General features: G+C 38.8%; 1 protein-coding gene across 2 annotated transcripts in view; it reads left to right on the forward strand.

Moving 5' to 3' along the window:
• The first annotated feature begins 17,101 nt into the window (after positions 1 to 17,101).
• The window catches only part of LOC109048654 (nucleolar protein 4-like), a 104,154-nt gene continuing 96,502 nt past the window's right edge, over positions 17,102 to 24,753 (forward strand). Inside the window, exon 1 of one of the 2 annotated variants that reach the window (XM_042751163.1) lies at positions 17,102 to 18,065. In XM_042751163.1, the coding sequence (XP_042607097.1) occupies positions 17,730 to 18,065 (336 nt within the window). In that variant the 5' untranslated portion in view covers positions 17,102 to 17,729. The remainder of the gene's footprint in view (positions 18,066 to 24,753) is intronic. The other variant, XM_042751164.1, reaches the window with a different exon arrangement.

Consider the following 24,753-nt stretch of genomic DNA (forward strand, 5'->3'; position numbering starts at 1 on the left):
ACATCAGTGGTTCAGCTGTAATTTTATTTTATTTACAACGCAACCAACGCTCATGAATGTGCAGTGGAGACTGACATGGAAGAGAAGAGATTGTTGAATAAAGTCGTTGTTTTTGTTTTCTTTGCACACAAAACATATTTTCGTAGTTTCATAAAATTAGGGCTGAACCACTGATGTCACATGGACTATTTTAACGATGTCTTTACCTCGTTTCTTGGCCTTGAACGTGGTAGTTCCCTTGCTGTCAATGGAGGGTCAGAAAGCTCTCAGATTTCATCAAAAATATCTTAATTTATGTTCCAAAGAAGAATGAAGATTTTACAGGTTTGAACGACATTAAGGTGAGTATGACAATTTTCATTTTTGAGTGAACTATCGCTTTAAAATCTATAAACCAGAAATATTGTGAGGCTCATCTTTCACTTCAGTTTTCACCTCCTCATCCTCTCGTTCTCTAAAACAACCTTTGTTTGCATAAGATAATCCCAATATAAAAAATAAGGGGTGAATTTTAAGACTCTGTCCTAAACAAACACACATCTAGCTTGCTATCACGTACATGCTCTTTATGACCAGTTTATTAGATGACTTGCATGTGTACAGCAGGAAGCGACTGTCATTCTAGCATTTGAAGTATTTGCTTTTTTTTCCCCCAAACTTTTCTAGCAAAACCATTTCATTGTAACTGTATAGTATATGGTAGATTGGTTTGGAGCATCATGCTTTGTATTACTAACTAAACAAACAACGATCAGGACAATGATCCTAAGTAATCTTTAACAAGTTCACGAGTTAACATGTGCATATATTTGGTGTGCTTTCCAATTGGAGGGGTCAGAGTTTGGAATTTGGCCCAAATCCAGAGTACTCCCAGGCTGGGATAAGAACCATCCAAGAGTAAGGCATTTGGGGTGATGGAGGAATGGCTATAAATACAGGCAAGTAAACTGTATCTCAGTAGTCAATAAAGAAAAAAAAAATCCCTGTTTTATGAGGGCCAGAAGGTCTGAGGCATAGTAAATAGGCAGATAATATTATAAATAGTAAAAACAATCCATGTAAACACACTAAGCATTCATTCAAACCCATTGTCCCAACCAGTAAGAACATAGTACCTTCAGAGAAGAATAGCCAGCTGAAATCAAGCAATTCACAAAGGATAGTGCGAAAACAGCAGGTTTGTGAAATAAAATGGGTTGCAACACCCATTATTACTGCTAAATATTACCAAGACTCACGTTATTAAGATGGGTGCTGTTAAAATGTTTACAGAAAACTTCCTTATGCAGTCCATTAGTCATCATATTAATGGTCATATTAATCAAAGGAGACTAATGCATCAAATTAGAAATAATTGTCAATGAGAGCATATAAAAAAGCAAAGAAATGTAACAGTAAAGGGAAAAATCATTTAAACCTCTATGGATGTCTTTGCCTCATTTGACACCAATGTAAAACAGCTTGTTTCTAAGAGCACTTCTGAAGATGGGAGAGCCGGAGGAGAAAGAAGACGCCACTTAAAGAAAATAAATGACTCAAACTGTTTTTAAAAGCTGACAGGTATCAAGGTTACATAGCTTCTTGTGGTATCTAGACAGTGGAACATTTCATTGCAAAATGTAAAACCTCAGTTAAAACTCTTGCTTAACAAACAAACATATTGCTTGCATAGTTTGGGATGCTGTTGAGTCGGTACACCAAAAGCTGTGAAAGTAAAAGCTATGATCACTAAACTCAAGCCGTGTCACTTAAAATCAAATTAGCAAAATATTTCTTATGTTCATCGCAATGTAAGTGCAAAATCCATCATCATTTGAAAACTGCCAACTGTCTGCTGTACAAAGATATTGCAAAATTCTTGCTCTATTTGCGCAATAGGGTAGATAATAGGTGTTTGAAATGATCAAACACAGACCTAAAACATCATCTGGTATTTCATGATTAGTAGGAACTAAATACAGTACATTGATCAATTGAATTTAAAGTTATATCTAAAGTTAAACATCTTTTGAATCAACAGTGGCATTATTTGCTCTATGTAACTTTCAGTAACTGTACTCTATGTGCTATAATAATTCTCTGTACAACAGATTTAAAATATTGTGAAATACTATTAGCTTTTGTTTGACTATGACTTAGGAAGTGAAAAAAACCCCAATCATATAACAAATACCATAATACTAAAAAAAACAAATATGAGTGAAGAAAGTAAAAAAAAAACACCTGAAGTTCTTGGCTTTTTACATTTCTACCTCTCCAGGCCAGTCATGCTTGTTCACACCTGCCGTGCACTAAGCACCTGGTGTGTGTGTGTGTGTGTGTGAGGTATGTGCATAACAAAGCAGAGAAAGGTATAGGGGAAAGTTACTGTTGCTCTAGACGGCAAAAAGAGGAAGTTAATTCCCACGAGTATTTACTAGACACCCTAAAGCAATTCTCCAAACATCTGCTAGAGATAGACGACTGTCTCATCATGGCAAATATATATATCACTGTCCACTGTGTATGTTTAAGTTCTGAGAGAAAAAAAAATGTGTGGACAGTTTTCTGTGGAAGAATTTTGTGGTCAGTTAATGTGTAAATCATTAAAGGTGCACTAAGAGGTTGGAGTTTTGATGGTTAATACAGTCCAGTTTGTTCCTGAAAAAATGTAATTGATAAAGCCACTGAAATCTTTTATTATATGTTTTGTGTATGAAATCATTGTAAGGCAAAATTATATTTGAATCTTATTAATTCTAAACTAACAGCTAACATACAATAAATTGCTTTAACTCACTGTGCAAATACATCACTGAGCAAAATACATCAGTTGTTATTAAATGAAACATATGCACAGATGAATATTATTTGTATTTATAAAATAAATAAGCTGTGTTACTGACTTTAAATGTATAATTTCTCAAAAAATGTACATTTATTCCCAGGAATATTTTTTCTTTGAAATGAATCTTGTGAAAACGATATTCTGAAAACTTTAGCTGCTAAAGTCTTTTTGCACTTTTTGGAACAAAAACAGACATCCAATAGTAAGGGAGGTCATGAAGAATGTGGGATTTTTTTAAAGTTTTTTTTTTTTGGCCAATTGTGTTCTTGTATTTTTCTTTTTACTAATGATTGAGGCAGAGACAATAGGCAAAAGACATCATTAATGTTAAAACAATCCTTGTAACAAAATTTTAATACCATAAACTTTCAAAGCAGTTGTTCCTACCAGTAAGAATACACTGTAACATCAAGTTGGATTTAGAATTGACCCAGTTTACTTTCTTCCCTTCGGCCTAGCTGTGTAGCACAGGGTTCCGTATCTGTCGGTCAGTACGAGTTATGTCATGACGACAAATGGGGTCTTACTTGGGAATCCAAATCGTCTCTGATTAAGAAAAAATGGTAATAAAATTTGGCTAGTGGATTTTGCATACCTGAGCCACTCCCCGTGGATAGGGTATATCGGAGCTGAGTGGATGAAGAAAAAACATCATTAACACCACCACCAGAAGAAGTGCCAACAATCAAAAAAAACACCAGGCGATTTTTTCGTAAGCTGGAAGAAGAGGCTGTTCTGGGTGGCGTTATGACACGTTCAGCGGCATCCCTGTGAATTCAGTGATTCCCCTGTGTATTTCATCTAAAAGAGCTATGGCTCACGTCTTTCGGTTTCATGTCTTTTTTAAAGATGCCGCTCCAGCCGTGTCCTCTTGGGTGTGGTCATTGCCTGGCTCCGGTTTCTCTGCCTTGTGGTTGGTTCATGCGCTCACTGCGAGTGTATGTCCATGAGCACACTCCACCTTCAATCACAACCCATCACCACCTCCCTTCAACAACCATCCCGGTTTCTCTGCCAGTGCTTGGACCGCCGGCTGGTGCTTTGGGGTGATCTGAGGGGTCACAGTGATAGCTCCCCGCCTTCTGGGCCATCCAGCACGACTTCCCACCACTGCGGGCATGTTGACTGTTCCTTTGGTGCCACTTGCAAGGAGCTTGGGGGAGTGGCTTGCACTGCTCAACCCGTCCCATTGGCTCATTCGGACAGTCAGACTCTGCTACATGATTCAGTTCGATCTCCCAGGTTCAGCGGCGTCCTTGCTGTCCTGCTGCCGAAGGATGCAATAGAGCCAGTCCCTCCAGCCAAGATGGAGTCGGGGTTTTACAGCCTTTACTTCATTGTGCCCAAGAATTGGCCTTTGACCAATCCTGGAAATGCGAGTTTTGAATTGGGCCCTTCACAAGCTCCTGTTAAAAGATGCTGATGCAGAAATGCATCATCAGATGCATCCAGCCCCAGGATTGGTTTGCAGCGGTTGACCTGAAGGATGCTTACTTTCATTGTCTTGATCCTTCCTCGACACAGGCCGTTCCTTCATTTGCTTTTGAGGGTCGGGCATGGCAGTACAGGGTCCTCCCCTTTGGGTTGTCCCTGTCCCCCTGTGTCTTCATGAAGGTAGCAGAGCAGTCACGAGAACAGTTGTGCGATCACAGTCACATCATGCCCCATCAACATAGACGACTGTCTCATCATGGCCCAGTCACGAGAACAGTTGTGCGATCACAGGGACCTGGTGCTCCGTCATCTCAGCCATTTGGGGCTTCAGGTCAACTGGGAAAAGTGCAAGGTCTCCCCCTTGCAGAGAATCTCTTATCGGTGTGGAGTTAGACTTGGTGAGTATGATGGCGTGTCTCACCAATGAGCGTGCCCAGTCAGTGCTGAACTGCCTAAGTTCCTTTAGAGGCAGGATGGTGGTACCACTGAAACACTTTCTGAGGTTCCTGGGGCATATGGCATAAGCAGTCACGTCCGCATGGACAACACTGTGACTGTTTCGCACATCAACCGACAGGGAGGTCTACGATCACGTCGCATGTCACAACTCGCCTGCCATCTCCTCCTTTGGAGTCAGACGTGGCTCAAATTGCTGCGCGCCATCCACATTCCAGGGGAGATCAATCATGCAGCCAATGTGCTCTCACGACAGCTTACATTCCCTAGAGATTGGCGACTCCATCCCCAGATGGTCCAGCTGATTTGGAGTCGATTTGGTGAAGCCCAGGTAGACCTGTTTGATTCCCACAAGTCCTCCCACTGCCAGTTGTATTACTCCCTGACTGAGGCCCCCCTTGGCACGGATGCACTGGCACACAGATGGCATCTGGCTCTATGCAAGTATGCGTTTCCCGCAGTGAGCCTTCTCGCACAGATACTGAGCAAGGTCAGGGAGGACGAGGAACAGGTCTTGCTGGTTGCACGTTACTGGCCCACTGAGAAGACCCCCGAAGATGCACGACTGGAGTAGTGCTTTCTTTACTGCAAGAAATGTTGGAGCATAGGCTGTCACCCTCCACCTTGAAAGTGTATGGGGCTGCTCATGATGCAGTGGACGGCTGGTCCCTGGGAAAGCACAATCCCATCGTCAGGTTCCTGAGGGGTGCCAGAAGGTTGAATCCTCCTAGGCCAACCCTGGTGCCCTCCTGGGATCTCTCTACCATCCTGGCTGGCCTTCAGAGAGATCCCTTTGAGCCGCTGGATTCAGTTGAGCTTAAATTTCTGTCCGCTGAGACAGCACTCCTGACCGTGCTCACTTCCATCAAGAAGGTCAGGGACTTCCAAGCATTTTCGGTAAGCGAAGAGTGCCTTGTCTTCAGAAGCTTTAGAAGCTCCGAGCAGCTCTTTGTCTGCTACAGAGGTCAGCAGAAAAGGCAGGCTGTCTCCAAGCAGAGGTTGGCCCACTGAACCAGTCCCAAGGCAAGCTCTGCCCCCTAGGGGTGAGGGCTCACTCCAGCTGGTGTGTCACTTTCCCCTATGCTCGGCGACACCGAGCACCTTTGCGAGATTCCGACACCGAGCACCTTTGCGAGATTCTATAGCCCCCACACAAAGGGCGACACCGAGCACCTTTGCGAGATTCTATAGCCTCTGCGTCAAGCCAGTTTCTTCCCATGTGTTGGGTAATAGGCAATGTGTCAGGCTTGCTGCACCATACCCCCTCACACAGGGATGCGAGCGTCTTTCTCTTCCAGTCGAGTTCCCCGGACGGAGAACCCTGGTCAAGCATCCTCCAGCACTCCTGGCAGTCAGACTTGGTGGAGCTGTCTGACGCCAGGCCCGGTGTCGGTGTTAGCTTGCCCAGTTCTCCAGACAGCCCTTTTTGCTCAGGTAGGACCTGCCTCAGAGTCCTATTCCATATGTAGTACGGTCGCCGTGATTTTGCCAAGTAAGACATGTTCCTGAATCAACATCTGTTGATGATCCTGGATCAACATTATTGTCCAAAAATATATACTTAAACCAATCCCTACCCCTAAACCTAACCCTACCCATAATTTATTCCTAAAATCAGTGGGAAATGAAACAACGGTATAGAAGCACCTAATCCTGATTGTAAGCCTAAAACAGATATTTCCTAAACAGTTATATCTCAATTCTGATTGGTTGAATGGAATGTTGTTCCAGGATCAACAAGGATGTTGATCCAGGAACATGTTGTACTTGGTGAAAACACGCTCGCCATGTAGCAGGCCTGGGTCAGTCCATATCAGTGTCTCCACATGATACCTCCCTACAGGCAGGATGTGGCCTCCGTAACGCCCTTCTCCGGAAGGCTCGCTTCCTCATTGTTACTGCCAAGCTGCATCTTGTCAACGCTTGCAATGCCACAGGGTTGTGACGGGATTCAGGTTGTGGCGCTTTCCATAGACCCCATATGTCATCACGACATACTTTAACTCGTAGTGACCGACAGATAGAAAACGTCTCGGTTACGTACATAACCCTCGCTCCCTGATGGAGGGAACAGAGACGTTATGTCTCCATGCCACAACCTCAAACCATCACTGGTTGCCAGGGACAAGTCCTTGGCTCCTCAGCATAAAATCTGTTGAGTGGATGCACCTGTCGCCTATTTATACCCGTATGCACTGGGAGTGGCTCAAGTATGCAAAATCCACTAACCAAATTTCATTGGTGTTTTCTCTTAATCAGAGAGGATTCGGGCTCCCAAGTAAGACCCTATATGTCATCACGACATAAATATCAACTAAATACAAATAAAAAACGCCTCGTTACGTACGTAACCCTCGTTCCCTGATGGAGGGAACAGAGACATTATGTCTCCATGCCACAACCTCAAACCATTGCTGGTTGCCAGGGATGAGTTCTCGGCTCCTCAGCATAAAATCTGTTGAGTGGATGCACCTGTCGCCTATTTATACCCGTATTCACTGGGAGTAGCTCAGGTATGCAAAATCCACTAACCAAATTTCATTGGTGTTTTCTCTTAATCAGAGAGGATTCGGGCTTCCAAGTAAGACCCCATATGTCGTTTCTCCATTCCCGAGACATTTCCAAGGGCCCTTAAAAAGTCTTCAATTTAGTTGTATCAAGACAAGAGGTCTTAAATTTGGGGACAAAAAAACAAGAATTGCGATATGGCTTCAAAAGGCTATGATTTCATTTAATACACTGTAAATTTGAGCACTGCAGGTTTCAAAGGCAAGTGCTGTCCTGCTTTGTGTACAGCCCTTACCGGTGGAAACGGCTATATTTCTGCCATTCTGAAAGCGCCACCTGCTGGCAGAGAATGAATGTGGCTTTTCAATGAACCCGTCTAATATTTTTGGTCAGAACACTGCGAAAATCCCACATTGTAATGGAATAAACAAGCAGGGTTGTAGATCGACAAGAAGATAATACATCATAAAAATCTAAACAATTAAGACAGTAAAATATATCTGTGTTGTTTAATCAACTGATTGATCAATAATTGTTTGAATAAATATAATTATTACTTTTCTTAAAAATAGTTTAAAAGTGAAGTTTATCATTTTATAAAACTTTTTGTTTTTGTGAAAACCTGCATCTGAACTGTAAATGCTTTTTACAGTCATTTTACAGATTATGTTTCCATATTGACATTTCCCTATTCCACTCATACAATATTAATTTTGTTTGTGCAGGTCTTAAAAAGGTCTTAAAAAGTATTAAATCAGATCTTAAATATCCTGCAGATACCCCGTTAGCAATAAAAAATCTATTTTATTCTATGGTCTGTAATTTATCAAAATGTAATAACCTGTTCTTCCTCTAAAATGACAATAATACATATTATTTATACTTATTTATATATAATTATAGTATTTATTTTGAATTAGATTTCATTTTTATATTTTCAGTTTATTAGTTTTTAATATTTCTGTTTAGCTTTAATTGATATTTATGTAGTTAACAATAGCAACATTGGAAATATATCACATTGAAGCAAAAAAAAAAAAAAAAAAAAAATGCACTGGCTTCAACACATTTTACTATATTTAAATCAGTTCCACAGTTCTTCTCACAAAAGTCACCACAGAAAAGCTAAGTCTGTGAATTCCACTGAGGCCATAAATAAGCACAGTGAGAAATGGAGCCAAAACAGTTACTCAGAAAGGAAGAAGAGGGTTTAGCACTTCATCAGCCCCATACAGGGGCTCAGTGGGCTGAACACCAGGATACTGATACTTATCCCACACACAGAGACATACATTTCCTGCCATGAGCCTCTCAAAGGCACAGTTTCAAACAGGAAACAAGGCCAGTATGGTTCCTACAGTCTTCCTCTTTCATATACGGCCCTGTTCTTCCCCCATCTGCGTTTCTCACAGCCATGTGCACACTTTCATTCAGACTGCTCTTTTCACTCTGTCCCTTTCTTATGAACGTGTACACACACGCACACACTCCTCAGCCTCTCGTCCACTGGAGAATAATTGATGGTTTCTTTTTTAGGTTCCTCTGGGGTGCAGACCACAGACATCACTGTGTCGTGTAGATTGGGCTGTGGTGTACAGGGGGATTTCCTGCAGTATTTCACCCCAGGTGCTGCGGCCCTAATCTGGGCAGGACAGACGGCCTGCGCAGGCTGCTTTGAAGGAAGAAGGTCCTCAACTTGTATGCCTTTAGAAAGTGTGATCTGTATCCTGAATATTAACACGGGCAGTAAAGATATGCAGGTGCGCAGAGTTAATATGCTTTTGTGTATGCTTTAAAATCATGTGATTTGATATAAAAGAGTGAAAAATTCTCTTTCTGCATTATTCTAACTCTCGTCTATTGTTTGCTCTTGTTACTTAGTTACCACTCACCTCAGTTCCAGCCTCCCTCATCGCCCTGACAACCGAGCCATCCCGTTGCTTCCCCTCTACTAGCACGCCGGGCCTGTCCCAAGGCTAATCCCCCCCCACCCCACCCATCTCTCCTCTCCTCCCCCTCCCCACAGCCTCGTGCAGTAGCCCCCTGACTAGGGCACAAAAATACTGCCAAAACACACACTTTCCAGAGCACTTTCTATTGTTACCATCTCTTCTGAGAGAATTGTTTTTCCTCAGAATGAGAATTCATTCACTCAACGGCATGCTGTTTGGAACTAAGAAATGAGTAAAACCACAAACACTTAGCCATAAGATGATTTTGCTCCTTCACTATGGAGATAAACATGGAGCTAATATTCTGGTGCTAATTTTATTTATTTCTTTTTTCTTTAATTTTTTTTTCCACCAATAATTTATGCTAAGAAATTTTATATATATATATATATATATATATATATATATATATATATATATATATATATATATATGTGGATTATGCTTTTATCATATTATTTTACATTCTGTATACTAAACCAAAATATAGAATATTTTATCATATAATTATACATTTGTATAGTATGTAATATACTGTATGCAAAGTTTGTACATCTGGTGAATGCAAGTATACATAATCCACACCATACTGCCATCCCTAAACAGAGGGGTTTTATTGTGTTCCTGCCCTTGTTCAGTTTGAATTCCACATCTGATTAATTGCAGTTAGGCGCATTAGACACTAGAGGTCAGCATTTGCTATAATGTTCCTTCAGAGGTATGTGTCTCATTAGTTAAGTGACTTGCTGAAACAAGACCCCAGAAAAGAAAGAAAGGGCAAACCAGGGTGAAGAAAATGAAGGGTAGATTACAAAAGATGGAGCTGGAGTAAAGGATGTGCACTGGGAAGAAGATGAAGAGAGAGGCTAATTTAAGTTGTGAGAAAAGGGTCATAAGGTGAGGCCAAGAGCACTGCTGCTGTCTGCACAGAGCTGTAGCACCTCAAATGAGACTAAAAAACACTTCCTGCAGTGATGACCTGCTCAGACTAACCCACGCCTGTACAGAAAAGAAGTAGAAAGAAAGAAATAGAGTGAGCGAGAGAGAGAGAGAGAAAATACACTTTGTAAGCTGCGGACAATGGCTAAAGATTTTTTCTTTCCTTTAAAACGTTCAGCAGAATAACTGGGTAAAGAAGGAGAAGGAAAAGTACAGGTACAAAAAAGGGAGGGGAGGAGAATCAACACAAACCTCAAACAAAAGAACGGGCCTTGAGAGAGTCCCTGAACGACTGATTCCTCCATCTAACGGCGATTCTGCTCATTGTCTGTAAACACCTTTGTGTTTTTTACAGGCAGTTGTAAGGGTGGTACATGCTAGCCAGGTAAGGGCAAATATCAGACAAATAAAGAAAGGACTGATAAACTAACTAAGTGTGAAAAGGAAAACTGATGTCTTTAATTGTAGGAGATCCAAACACAGAGATGTGTTTATTAGTGGATATTCATGGATGTTTCTGAGTGGGTGTTTTCATAAATAGATCTGAAGTCTACATCATTAAATATTACTTTATATTGAAATGGATGGAAATTAGCAGAAAAGAAATTCATGCTACCCCTCTTATGTACTGTATATATATACACACACCATATGTTATTTTCTCAATCAGGTTATTCTCAAATTTAAAAATATATATGAATTAAATTCATAAAAATATTGCAGACCATAAAAATGGATAAAATAGTTGACTATCAGCTAATATACTTGTAGGTTATTGTAGATAAATTATTGAAAGAAATTGAGAGGACACTAAGAAAGTGATGCTGGTCACATGATGCTCTTATAAACCTTTGTTAGAAACGTAGTTGACAGAACTTTTGTGCAAAATAAAATGTTTTCTTAAATTTAATTAAAAAAAAAAAATTTAAAAACATTTTGCATTAGATTTAGAAATCTTATATTTCTGAAGTATTTAGATTTTAAAATAAATATAATATACATACTGTTGACTTTTAATTATTTTTTTTAATAGCATCATATAAAAAGACATATAAAAGAAACAAGAAATAAAAATTATTTTCTAAATCCTTAAATATATTCTTTGAATAAATTTTAACTATTTGAACTTGTTTATGGACATGTGATTGTAATTTATTTTATTGCCTTTGTATGTTCATTGTTCTAAAGATTGCAATAATAATAATAATAATAATAATAAAGAAAATGTACACAAAATGTGCACAAAATGTTTTAATGAGATTATAATATGCATTTCCTTACTGGATAAAATATATTTCTGAAGAAATTAAAAAAAAAAGTTATAATTATCAAAGGACATTACATTTACTCTAAATTGTAGAATGACTCGTACATAGAAATAAATACATCCGTTCCTTGTAGCTGAACATAATTGGTGTTTAGTAATACATTTTAACAACCAAAATCATTGAAAAGTTGATGAAATATCACCTCAGACTAGCAAAAGCAAATAGCAAGTCTTTGTTTTCTGCTGGGGAATAAATTATATAGGCTATTAGCTATTAAAAAAGGACAAGCCATTTGAATATGGCAACACCAACTTCATGTTTTAATAGGAAATAGATCAAAAAAGGAATAAAAACTGCATTCATGGAGTGATTTCTTGGTTGCCCGTCAGGCTAGCCTGTCCTGATTTTCTTACATACATCGTCTTGCACAAGGCTGAAACTGTGATACTAAGGTGTTGAAGGTCAAGACATCTCCGGTTGGTCATATGCTCTAAATTTGAGAGCAGATATTCATAAACCAAACACACACAGTCACAGAGGATGAATGTTTTTTAGCATTGTGTGTGTCTATACTGAAGAGATTCAGTAGTCAGGAATGCTTAGCTAATGCTAAGAGCTGTGCCATGTCTAGCATCTTCATTGTTTTTTTTTCTTTCTTAGACCATGAGGAGCGACATGACACATACATTTGAAGTGCATTCCAGGTCTTTGGTGTCTCCAGGCATCATTTTGATTATGGAAGATGGATAGAGGATCGTTAAACAGCTATTATGGTCGTGTACAGTCTTAGGACAGCCCGGTAATGAGGTGCAGCGCATGGGATTGATGGGTGTTTGGTTCACAGTGTTTCAAGAGACCAGTGCTGCCCTAGTTTCGCCCACTGGGACACCACAAAACAGACAAACAATGAATCGGCATTGAGAACGGATCATCAGTTAGCCTGTATTTGGTAATAGCATACATGCAGAACACAGGTCAGGGTATAAACAATTCGACATAGCCTCACTTCTACATATATTAAAGTGAAAAAAATGGTGTTCAGATGTCTTGCCCAAGAAAGTTGTTTCAGATGTGAAAAGATGGATTTGCTCTCCACAGTATAGTCTTGTTACTGTGATCTCACTCTACAGCTGTCATTCTCAACATTGCATCTTTCCAAATCAATTTCAATACTTTTATTTTCAACCAGTTCTCAGTCACGCTAAGCCCATGTGATGATACTGTGAGATATTGATCAAGACAGACATGTCTAGAGTTCCCCCTGTTCAGCTTCCTGTGAAAGATGAGGCTAGTGATCTGTGCGCGCATAGAACAGCTGCTGGCACGCAACCAGACAGACGCAGGAACATTTGTGGTGGATGGTCCCTTCTCACTTCTTACAGATAGTCAAGTTGACGATTTTTCAAAAAGTACTACTTACTGAGAGAGATTTATTACATGTAAGCAGTGTTGGGAAGGTTACTTTGAAATGCAATAGGTTACAGATTACAGGTTACCATATTTAAAATGTAATAAGTAATGTAATTATTAAAGTAATGAAACTGATTACATTTGATTACTTTTCTATATTTCTTCAAATCTTTTTGAAACATTTAAAGCAGGAAGGGTTAACCTTACAGTAGTACTCACCACTGATTACTGTCAGACTTTCAAAATCCTTCATCACTTGAATAAAGATTACACTAATTAAATTTAGTGGCACAGCCACCACAAAATCTACACTTTTTAAAAAACTGCACTATCTAAAAAAGTTCTCAATTTCTCCAATATACTTGAATTCCCATTATTTAATTCCCGTACTAATTTGTTCCCTCATTTTAATTTAGTTAAAGAAAAAAGTCACAATTTACACCCCCCATTAGGGAAAAAGATAAAATATGGACACAAATTAACAGTGGTGTTGAAGGAATAGTTCATCCAAAAATGTAAATTTTCTCATCATTTACTCATCCTCATGTTCAACATAAGATAGAAACTCATACAGGTTTGGAACAACATGAGGGTAAGTAAATAATGATGAAATTTTTGTACATTTTTATCAAAATGTTGGAAGAAGTGTGGAATGGTGGGAAGTCCACAATTTTATTAATTTTTAAAATCTAGATATAATATTTTTTATTTTACATTTTTATCAAAATGTTGGAAGAAGTGTGGAATGGTGGGAAGTCTGTTGTGAATGATTTTGCCAAAATATTATTTTAATTTTCTGTGTTGTCTTTCAATAATATTAAGGCACTATAGGAATAAGCATACAATCAACAAAAGTTAATCACTCACAATTTGCTTTATGCCAAAAAAAAAAAAAAAACGCGGTCAAATTAAATTTGAAATTTTCAGCATCAATATGATTAGCATAAAACATTTAACATAATGCAAGCAGTTCAAATTGCAAAAAACCCATGCACACAAGTCAGCAGGGCTAAGCAGCAAACTGTACCCTACACCCACTCACAGCCTCTGCTGATGACTGCCGTCATAGCAACAGATAGACATAACTACCCACCCTTACACACAGTCCTGTATAGAGCAGAGCCTTACACACATACACACATCTCCAATCCCATGTGAAGCTAGACACACGCTGAACCAGGAAATGCAGGATAATAGAAAGCTAACACACTCTACATCCATATTCAGTTTCAGAAAGCACGTCAGTGAAGGTTTACCTCCACTACATACAGTTTGAAGCATGACTGCTCAATACTAACATTCCAAGCAGTTCCACATGACAGCTTAAGTGTCTGAGAGGTCTACTGGAACACGGTGCAGCCCAAACCAGCGGTTGTGATTTCGACAGACAGAGTGACAAACATTTCAGGGAAGAGACTTTAGTGGGCTAACCACAGATGACTGACCACTTTTCTCTGGAAGCAGATGCTCGCTTCTCTCTTGGGTCACAGCTGAAAAGGGGAAAAAGACACAGGGAGGGAGTCAGCAGGGTTTTGAAACCCACTTTCACTTCCCAAAGCAAAAGGCTATTTCAATACAGCTGGTTCTACCCAGTGCTTTGTTTCCCTGTGTCCATTGCTAACTTTTGCTGAGAGGAAGCATTTAGGCTCAGGGTGTGAACAAGAGAAGACCTTCCAGTTCCAAGTCAAAAACTGAAGTTACTCTTTACTTGTTTTTCATAAATCAGATGAAAAGCACAATCTGATATTGAATCTTCATGATTAAAAATTATATGCACTCCTGTATTGATTTATGAGCACAAATTTTGTTCTAGTGATAATGGATTTCCTATCGAAACAGGAAGTTTGCGCGGGGCATGTCGAAGGGTCGTCCTTTTGTAGCCAAATAGTGTTTACTTATATTACAGCCATGAATAATCCCTGTGTCCCAATGTGCATACTGTCCATCCTAAACAGTATGTGGAATTAGAATAAGTCTGTCCCAAAGCATAGTATGCTGAAAAGAGTATGCCAAAAGTTCCTGGATGGGCTATTATTTCAGGTAGATTTTCAAAGTATGGATTTGTGCACAGTCTAATGGCTGATATTGCTTACGACCCATTGCACTTTGGAGGAGGTTTTGGTTCAGAAATACAAAAACTAATAAAAAGAATTACAAACATGGCAGACGTCTGTTAGACAGACTGTTAAGTAGAGACACTCTGAAAGGGGTTTGAGTTATAATAATCCATATTTAACTGATCAATATATTGAATTCATGATATCTGTGTTATATTTCATCTGCAACAACATTGTGAACTTTTTGAAGATACAAAAAGCACAATCATGAAACAGATACGTTTATGGGGACATCATTATCCAAAACAAACAAACAAACAAACAAACAAACAAACAAACAAACAAACAAACAAAAAAACTCTGCATAAAACAGTCACAACTGGCAGATTTTTTTCTTCTTCACAAAGAGTACATACTTTTATGCAACACATAATTCGGTAGTTGCTAGTTGTAAAGGGGAGGGGCATGTTCCGTCTAAGCGGCATTTGATTGGATGAAAATCTGTGCAGTGCTGGATGAGTCACCACTAACGTTTTGTTTGTTTTCCTGGAAAAATCATTTTTAAGCTGTACATATTTTTGTACTTTTTAGAGTACACTAGAATATAGATTGCTTCAGAGCTAACAGATAAAAGCCACAAAGTAGATTAAACGAGGTCAAGCTCTTCAGAACTTTACTGAACAGAACCTCAGCACTCAGTTTTCATGGAACATCAATGAAATGTGGATTTTTGTAAAAGATTTTGAAAGCTTTTTTCAACTATGTCACACAATTGTTTGTACTTTCAGCACACAGCATGTGTATCTGTATGTTGTGTCTGACTCAAACACACAGCACTTGGAGTTACACAAACACACTCAGCCCTGCACAGAGCGTCCACGCTCACTGTTCACTCAATAACCTATTTAAATCCCACATTATTCCACCAACTAAAAAACAATAACTATATCTAATAGTTCTATTGACTATTCTACAATTTTATCAGATAAAATCACTAAGGAGATCTCTTAGTTGTTCCGATTGTTCTCTCAGTTTCTCAGATTTTTCTTTTGGAAAAAAGTTATCTTGTTCTATTTCCCCTAAGGCAATTTTAGTAGAGAAATCAGAGAGTACGTTGATATTCCACTGAGTCTCCTAAGATGTGAAAGAGCAACCTCTCATGATCAATACAGTTGTCCCCAGGGCACATGTATCGATATGAAAATTATACAAAATAGCTGCATCACAATATTGGGTCATCAAGGTTCAAAGTTTTAATTAATGATTAACATATTTACATATGAACATATTTTTTTTAGCATATAAATTCACCCACATAACAATTTCCGTGGGTTCCAGGCCTTTAACTGTGGCATTTTATTTACATTCATGCATCTGACTGACATCTTTATCAAAAACAACTTAGTCAAGTTTTGGGCGGGCCATAACACATGGCGGAGGAGAGAACTATAGTGACTCACAACATCTAAATGTCAAAAAACACATGAAGGCAGCATTAAATACTTTAAAGAAAACACTGATCTCTTACCACAGTCACCTTTTAGTTGACCTTCATGGAACTGTTCAGTTTTTAGAAAAAGCAGCTGCAAAAATAAAGACTACTTTAAGCAGTCGTGTTAAGACTACTTTTAACAGGCTTTGTGTTGCTTCCAAATTCTGTGTAAAGACACAACAGTGCACAAAAGCCTAAAATGCACACACTGTGATCCACCTCAGCCCCTTCTATCACAGGCAGCTCTGCTACTGCTTTTGTTTCAGTGTAAAGCCCTGTTCACACTGACAGCAGTTAAACTGATGAAGGTCTCAGAGTTGTTATGATCTTGGTTGTTCCTGCTTTCCGCATTTGCATGCTTTGCTCAACTTTTTTTTTTTTTTTTTTTGTTTGCCTCATCAATGGTGTCTGTATCTCATATTGCCTGAAATCATCTCTCGTTGAATGATGTCTGTTCACTGCATCAAACATAGCACCAGAGTAGACTTAAATTATATTTTACATATATATTCAAATGCTTTTGATTTATATTTTCATTTATGTCATGCATTTTATAATGTCGTATTTTCATTCACCTTTTCATGTTTCTGTATTCATTATTTAAAAATCATTATCCAAAATACAAATGACATAAAAACTAATAAAAATTAATTAACTAAAAATGAAATAAATAAATAGCACGTAAATAAACAGTAACCTCCTGGTCTAAAACTGGTTTCTGTGGGACACGCATCTGCTTTGTGCTGATTTGGGCTATCTGAACGCGAGCACTTCCTGGATCTGGACTGTCCCACCGCGCATGGGACGCCGCTTAAACCCATCCATCCATCCCACAGCCTCGTGGGTCAGTTATATGCCTCCTATCTCATGTTACACGCACAATCCCGTTCTCCGTGTGGACAGGCGCGCGGAGCGTCGCGGTACGAGCTCATTCTAACAGGTGGCGAGCGATTCCAGGTGCAGCAGTTCATCACTGAGCGACGGACGCTGAGAGGATCGTTCGCTTCTTGTTAAAAGCAATTCGTGGGCTCCTACGCGTATTAACATAGTCTAATCATCGTATTTAGGGTATTTAGGCGAGGGGCAGATTGGTTTAATTAGCCTTCAGCTTACAGGTGGGCGAAAACCGTTTGTAGGACGGCCCCTCTTTCAGTTCCTCAACAGGAGACGCGGGACTGTCATTTGTTTGCCATCCTGTGGGACAGAAGAAACGGCTCCGTTAACAGGTGCGAGGATAGACGAATACACCGGCGTTCAGTCGCGTGTTTGTGCAGAACGCGATTTTAAGAATATTTCTATTGGTGTTCGCCGTAAATTAGGAGCTTTATCTACATATCTAGCATATCTTCAAAGCCTCTTTCGTACCGGAGGAGGACCGAGAAAGCCATGTCAACCAAAAAACGGGTGGATTTAACGAGAAGGAGCCGAAGCCCCGCGGTGTCCGAGGCGGACATGTTTGGTGATTTTCAGGAGTGGTGCCTCCGCACTTACGGGGACTCCGGCAAAACAAAGACCGTCACCCGGCGAAAATACAACAAAATTCTGCAGACCCTCTTACAGAGCGACGACTCGGAGGGCGTCTATATCGAGAGCAACCACATCAACGCCAAATTTAAGTTCTGGGTCAAATCCAAAGGTTTCCAGGTGGGCAACACTGACGGCAAGCCGAACGAGAACGGAGCAGCGGACAGACCGGTCTTGTACGTCCCCATCAAGGCAACGGTTAGTATGGGTGCTCTTTTTTTCCCGTCTGCTAATCAAACGCGTAATATTTGCCTATGCAAATTCTGAGCCACGCGCACAATGGCGCACAGGTCTGCGCGTCTCGCGGTCGGTGAATCTTGTTTAGGGTTGTACAGCCTGTCTGTAGTTGAGCTCACGTCTCTCTCGGGTCTCTGGTAACCACTTGTTCGTGTGCCACTCCGCCCGGTATCCACGGGAACCGACTGTCCGGAAGCTCTTTCTGTTATCACTACCAGTCTCTGACAATGAACGCTAGTTTCTGGATATTAGTGCTAACGAATCGAATGTATTTTGAAATGTGCATTTAAGATGGCATATATATATTTAAAAGATATTTATACAGGCAATAACTTGAATTGACCTGTCTATAATGATGTTTTCATTTTTTGAATGCTTTTCAATTTCTGAAAGGTATTTGTTTTTGTGGGGCAAGTTCAGAGTTTGTAAAAAAAAAAATCTTTGAAAAATGCTAGCATAAATAATTTTTATTATATTGTCTCAATCGTTTTATTTTTAGTAATAGTAGTAGTAGTAGTAGTAGTGTGTATATATATATTTTTATATATATATAAAAAAAATGGTTTTAAAAAGTCAGTAGTGTAACTAGTATGCAGGAAGACACATTCGTTTTCATGTGACAAGAAAACCAGACAACCGAGAAGACACCTTTTGTCCCTTACGTGTGCCTTTAAAATAACAGATTCTAACAGATTTATGTAGAAGTACATTCTGTTTGGGTCAAATGGAGGTAACCTGAGGAAAAAAAAAAAATATATATATATATATTTATCTTGACATTTTTACTTGAGTATATACAGGTGTATTCAAAGTGCATGAAGTATTTAGTGCATTTCACTTGATGGTTAAACTAGTTGACATTGTTAACATTAATACATCAAACTATTTCTAAAAAATGGTATAAATGTTTTTGAAAAATGTAGGAAACCAACATGAATACAATTAATACATTTCTATGAATTTGTCACATGTATTTTAACTATACATTTTTAAAATGCCTCCTTTTTTGTAATTTCGGACATCCTTCTGGTTCAGTGATCCACGTGTTTATTTGGGGTAGGTAGTACTCTCTCATGGCAGTTTTGTAACTATTGGCAAATTGGTGGAAATCCCTAAGAATTTATACAGTTCGAACATTTTTGTCCAATCTGTGTATGCTGCCTCTATTTGTGCATTTCTCTCTTTTTTGCATTTTACCATTAGGAAAAAAGCGTCTAGTCAAGTAAAATATTTGCTTCAAACTTTGCTTTTCTACACTTATGTATTGAGACCAGGTTTACAGAAAGGATGCATGTCTTTTATAAGAATGACTCGTATAACCTGTGCTTGCGTTATCTTTCTCAAATGATTAATCTTCATAATGTCTTTTTCTGAGCTGAAGAGTTCAGGTTTCCAAGCCGTTGACTTTATTATAATAATTGACTAAACCCAAACACACCTGCTGATTTTGTTCACCTGGGTAGCTTAGTGAGACAATATGGCACTGTGTGGTATTACTGGTGAAAAGGCAAGTAGAAATATGTATTTGTATGAGAGCAATAGGGAGAGATAGAGAGGCAGAGACGAGGTGAGCACGCCAGCTCTCAACAGAACATATGGAATAATGAGGAGCCCAAATGAAGATTCATCTTATGGCCGTTTCACTGAAACTGGTATGATGGAAAAGTTAAGATGGATGCACCCTCTGCGCTCTGTGTACCCTCATAATGAAGATGCTGCCCCAGATTTGTCCTATTCAAATACTATTTTCGCTCGCTCTCTCTTGCTTTGGGTATGTGTGTGTTCTGCTTTCTTTGAGACAAGCCTCCCATTCAGTTCACTCAGGGGGGCTAATTGACGGGAATAGGAAAAACGGAGAGAAAGTGATTCCCTCACCATTCGATTAGCGCAGGGTGCAGGGACTGTGTTGCAATGTGCACAGGTAACACAAGATCTTGATTACAATCTTTAATTTGTAATACAAATTCCAACCTAATAGAAATCATGTCAAAGGGTCAAGGACAAAATTTAACTCAAAATGAAAATTCAGACATTATTTACTCCCACTCCCATGTTGTTCCATACCCAGATGCTGTTATTTTTTCACTTTCTGAAGCAATTTTATGGAGCTGTTTTCCATTTTCCTCCTCCAGCTTGCAACAACAAAGAAAAAAACAGATTATCAGTGAATGTTGACTAAAATTTTAGTTTGTTCTTCACAGAAAACTACGGTATGCATTCAGTGTTGTTACTGTTAACTAAAACTATTAATCATTTTGATTGAAATAAATCTAAATGAAATAAAAATACTAGACACTAATCTAACTTTAAAAACTTAACTTTAAAATGTTACCTTGGCAATTAAATGAAATAAATAAGTTTTAGTACTAAACGGTCTAAAACTTAAACAAAACAAAATGACTAAAAATGAAAATAAAATGAAAATGAAAATTAATGATATAAAAATAAAAGCAAATTTAAAATATGAAAGAATACTATAATATATCAATAATAGCACTGACATGGACTACTTTCACAATGCTTTTATGATTCTTTTTGGTGCTTTTTATGGTGCATTTTCCCTTCTTGGAGCTTCACAGCCTTTAGCAATTGTAAATTGTTGAGATAAGGAAGAGTAGCTTCAAAAGTTCCTATGAAAGTTCCATTTTTGTGCTCCCTAGAAAAGCAAAACAAAAAAACCCAACAGCCCAGAGGTTTGAAACAATGTGAGGGTGAGTACATAATGACACAATGTTAAAAATCTCAAAAACTAACACAAAAACAATCTTTACCTCAATTTTAAGTGAAAACTAATGTTTACCTCTCATTGGTGTGCTTGTGTGTAATAGTAGTTTTGATGCTAGAGTGGATTGATCCGCAGCTCAGTATGAAGATAATGATCAGTCTGTTGTTATAACTGACAAACTGTTTTCTCTCTGACGCTTACTGTATTACTCATCAAAACACACAGCTTAAAATAGTGTGAATACAGCAGACATCATTCACACATGTAAAGGGGTCATCTGACTCACCTCAAATGACCTGTAGCACTACTTTATGATGTATGAAAAGTGAAGGAGAGCTACGTGAGGATGACGTTCATGGGGATGAAGGAGTGAGACGAGAAGAATGAAAGATGGAGGGATTTTTTTTCATGACAATGAGATGGAGCAAGGGAAAGCAGAGGGGATTTCAGGAGAGGGAGAAAGAAGAAATGATGTTGAGAGAGAGAGAAAGAGGTGGCTGGAGGAAACAGTCACACAGCTATCACATGCAGTTGACACCAGCGTCTGTGGACACTATTAATAGCCTCTAACGTTCCTCTCTTTCCTCCCTTTTTTTCTCTCTTTCTCTCTGAGCAACTGTTGCAGAAGAATACAGCTCTCTCTTTAGCTTATTTTGTCTGAAAGCTTCTTTTATTTTGTGGAGTGGGTAGAACAAGGAAGTGAGAATCTCAAGAGCAAGATAAAACCGTCAAATACATTGGCCCTAAATATTTGGAAAATTACACACTTAAACATGACTAAATGTTTGTAAATTAAATAGAAAAATGTTTCAAAATGATTCAAACTCGTTGTTCATGACCTGTAAGATTCTCTTGTTTAGGGAATCGGAATGCTTTTGTTACTTTGTATGTTTTTGAGTTACTAAAAAACAGGCTCATAAAGGGCCCTTTCACTTTAAGTTTTGTCATCTGCCACCTTAAATACTCAAGCTCTTTAAAGTCCAGTGGATTCTGATTGGTTGTTAATGTTTATATTGTTCATCAGCTGGAAAAGATTGTTCTGAAAGTGATTCCTCTGTCATTATTGTCATTATTATCATCCTTTGTGTGAACAGCCCTTAAGAGTCATTCATTTAGGGAATTAGGTTTCACTTGTTATTCTGTATGATTTTGATTCACTAAAAGAACCAGCTCACACATATCGTACTATATTAGTTGTGCTGTGTGTATATATATTCATATTCACTAAAAAGAACTGTCTCATAAGAGTCATTTGTTCATGAATCATGCTACACTTGTCATGAATGTTTTTGATTAATTCATTTAGAAATCATTGGGCTGAACGCTGTATGGTTTTGATTCACTAAAAAGAATGAGCTCAGAACAAATCAGACTAGAGTTTATGCATGTACTGTATCTGTGAGGACTCAACAGAAAGATGATTCTTGCTATTTATTTATGTTTTTATTTTTTTGCGGCACACTGCAGTTTATTGCATCGTGTTCAATAAAGACTGCAAACTCAAATATGTGTGAAATATAGCTCACTCTGTCCTCAGTTGTATGTGTGAAGTCTCTGCTCTGCCTAAGGGAACATCTCAACTGGGACGGCCTGTTTTATCAGTCCATTCATCTCAGTGCCCTAAAGGAGCACCAAACGCTGAGCTAAATTATTCTGTATTACTGAAAGCCCCTCCCTTGGCACACACTGGGAGGAAGTGTTTGATGGTTGTTTGTGTTTGTGGTCAGCCATGTGCAGGTGTAGAGAAGAGAACATGCTTGTGATCATTGACATCATCACGGGCAGTTGCAGTGTTTGCCTGGACGGTTTAGTGAACTGTGACGTGTTTGTCATTTCTGATTAGGGATGGGCATTTTGGGTCTTTTAATTAAAATTTTTTTTTTATAGTACTGATTTTAGTTAACAATAACAATCCTGATCATTGTTAATTGCATTCCTTAACAAATTCTTACTATTTATTCATACTATATATTAATTTTGTGATGCCTGAATTCACTTGTAACATCTACAATTACTGATTTTAGTTTTTAGTTTTATTTTGAAATAATTGATAGAAAATAGTATATAATTTTATTATCTGCCTTTTATCACTTATCAGCCTTATCGTAAAAATAATTATCTGCTTATCTCATTGGTCAAAATTTACGTAAGAATTGAAGTGCAAGACACTTTCATGCCCAGGTCTTGAAATGAATTGATCTGCTAATTTGACAAACTGCTTTTACCTCAATCCAACACATCCCCGCTTCATTTTTTGTTTTCAATGCAGCTCTTTCTCTTTCATGTGGACACCAAAGATGATCTACTGTACCTTGCAACACCCCCTACCACCCAGTTGCTGTTACCTGGGGCTCATATATCTCTTACACACTTTCACACATACACACGCAAAAAGCAGGTGTAGGGGAGCAGCTGGTAAGATTAGTGGCTGTGTTGGTTGGTTTAGGTGTTGCATAAGGACAATGATCTGAGTGGTTAATCGTTCAGAGCAAGTAAAGAGCAAGAGTTTGTCACATCCACTGACTGCTCATTAAGGGCTCTTGGTTTATTCGGCTTCACAACAATGAGAGAAAACATTTCTCTCTCGATGTCCTCTCCTCTTTACCTTATATTACCACTGGTGCACACATGCGGCGAGCAGCTGTAGATGTAGCTCCAGCGGTAATTGTGGTAGTGAGTGTTCAGGCTAACAGGAGCAGAGGAACAGGGAGGGAAGGAGGGGGATTAGAGGAGAGGGCAGAAGCTGATAAAAAGACAAATGCATTGGAACAGAGAGTGTTGTGCTGCTGCAGAAGGGGCCATACGCATGTTTGCAGGGCAGCTAGTGGTTAGTGTGTTCTCTAATGTACACACACTATGTCCTCTTCTCTGCGGGACTTCATCAAGAGCTCCTACAGGTAACAGAATGTCACAATGTTCTGCAAACTCAATTTGAAGAAAATGCCACTGGTGTTTGCTCACGTGAAACTAAGATGTTAGGGCAATGGTAGAGCATTGCTATGCTGTTTCTAAAGTGTTTAGGGTGTTGATAGGTTAGTAAGGTACAAAAGCTGTCATTGAGGTGGTGGTACCTTTTCAAAAGGTACACCTTTGTATCTTATTTACCCCTAAAAGGTGCATAAAGGGATAGTTTACCCCAAAATAAAATGCTGTGATTGGAGCTATGTTTTTGTTGTGTCTTGCGGGTTTCACAATAATTCACGTAATGCGATTGAAAGTATGTAAAGGAGGAACAAGAATTTCCAATGACAACTGCCAGTGCTACATTTACTACAAGTGCCTGCACATCTATCGCTGTTCTCCATACTTGCAAAATAAGTTGACACAATGTTTACAGTATGTTACACAGCGTTCTAAATCATGGCGCGTGAGGGCGTTTTCGTACGCGTCTGGCCACTCAATGTATACTTACGTCACAGTTAGTACCAGTTGTGCTGGTTAGACCCTGCTCCGGAGTAGGAGCTAATTTGGTTCTTGAAAAAGGCAGTCCGGTGCTAAAATCACACCCAGTTCCGGCGATGCAAAAACGGCAAAAAGTGGGTAGTTCCACAATTAGTTCTGGTACTATGAAAAGGTTCCTGTGGCCCTATTGTCTGATTCCATCTTTGTTACAGAATGTGCTCGTTGGTTCACATTAAGTTCAGAATTTTTATGTACATATATGCTTTAATTTATTTTTAAGATCTGAGCTAAACTATTTGTTGTTGCTTTCAGAATGGCTATAAGGTCATGCAAAACTATATTAAAACTCACATTAGACACGTTTAACTTTGAATAAAACACATAATCACCTGAGAATATCTGCTGTCATATAGTTTGTGTGTTGTTGTTCCAGCCGCGACGTCACAGAAATAGAAACTGTTTCTAAAATAGAAATTTCTTGTGTCGGTGTCGTGGCTAGTTAAGACAAAAGCCTCTGATTAA

Source organism: Cyprinus carpio, chromosome B23, assembly GCF_018340385.1.
Source record: "Cyprinus carpio isolate SPL01 chromosome B23, ASM1834038v1, whole genome shotgun sequence".
In the NCBI taxonomy this organism is placed as follows: Eukaryota; Metazoa; Chordata; class Actinopteri; order Cypriniformes; family Cyprinidae; genus Cyprinus; species Cyprinus carpio.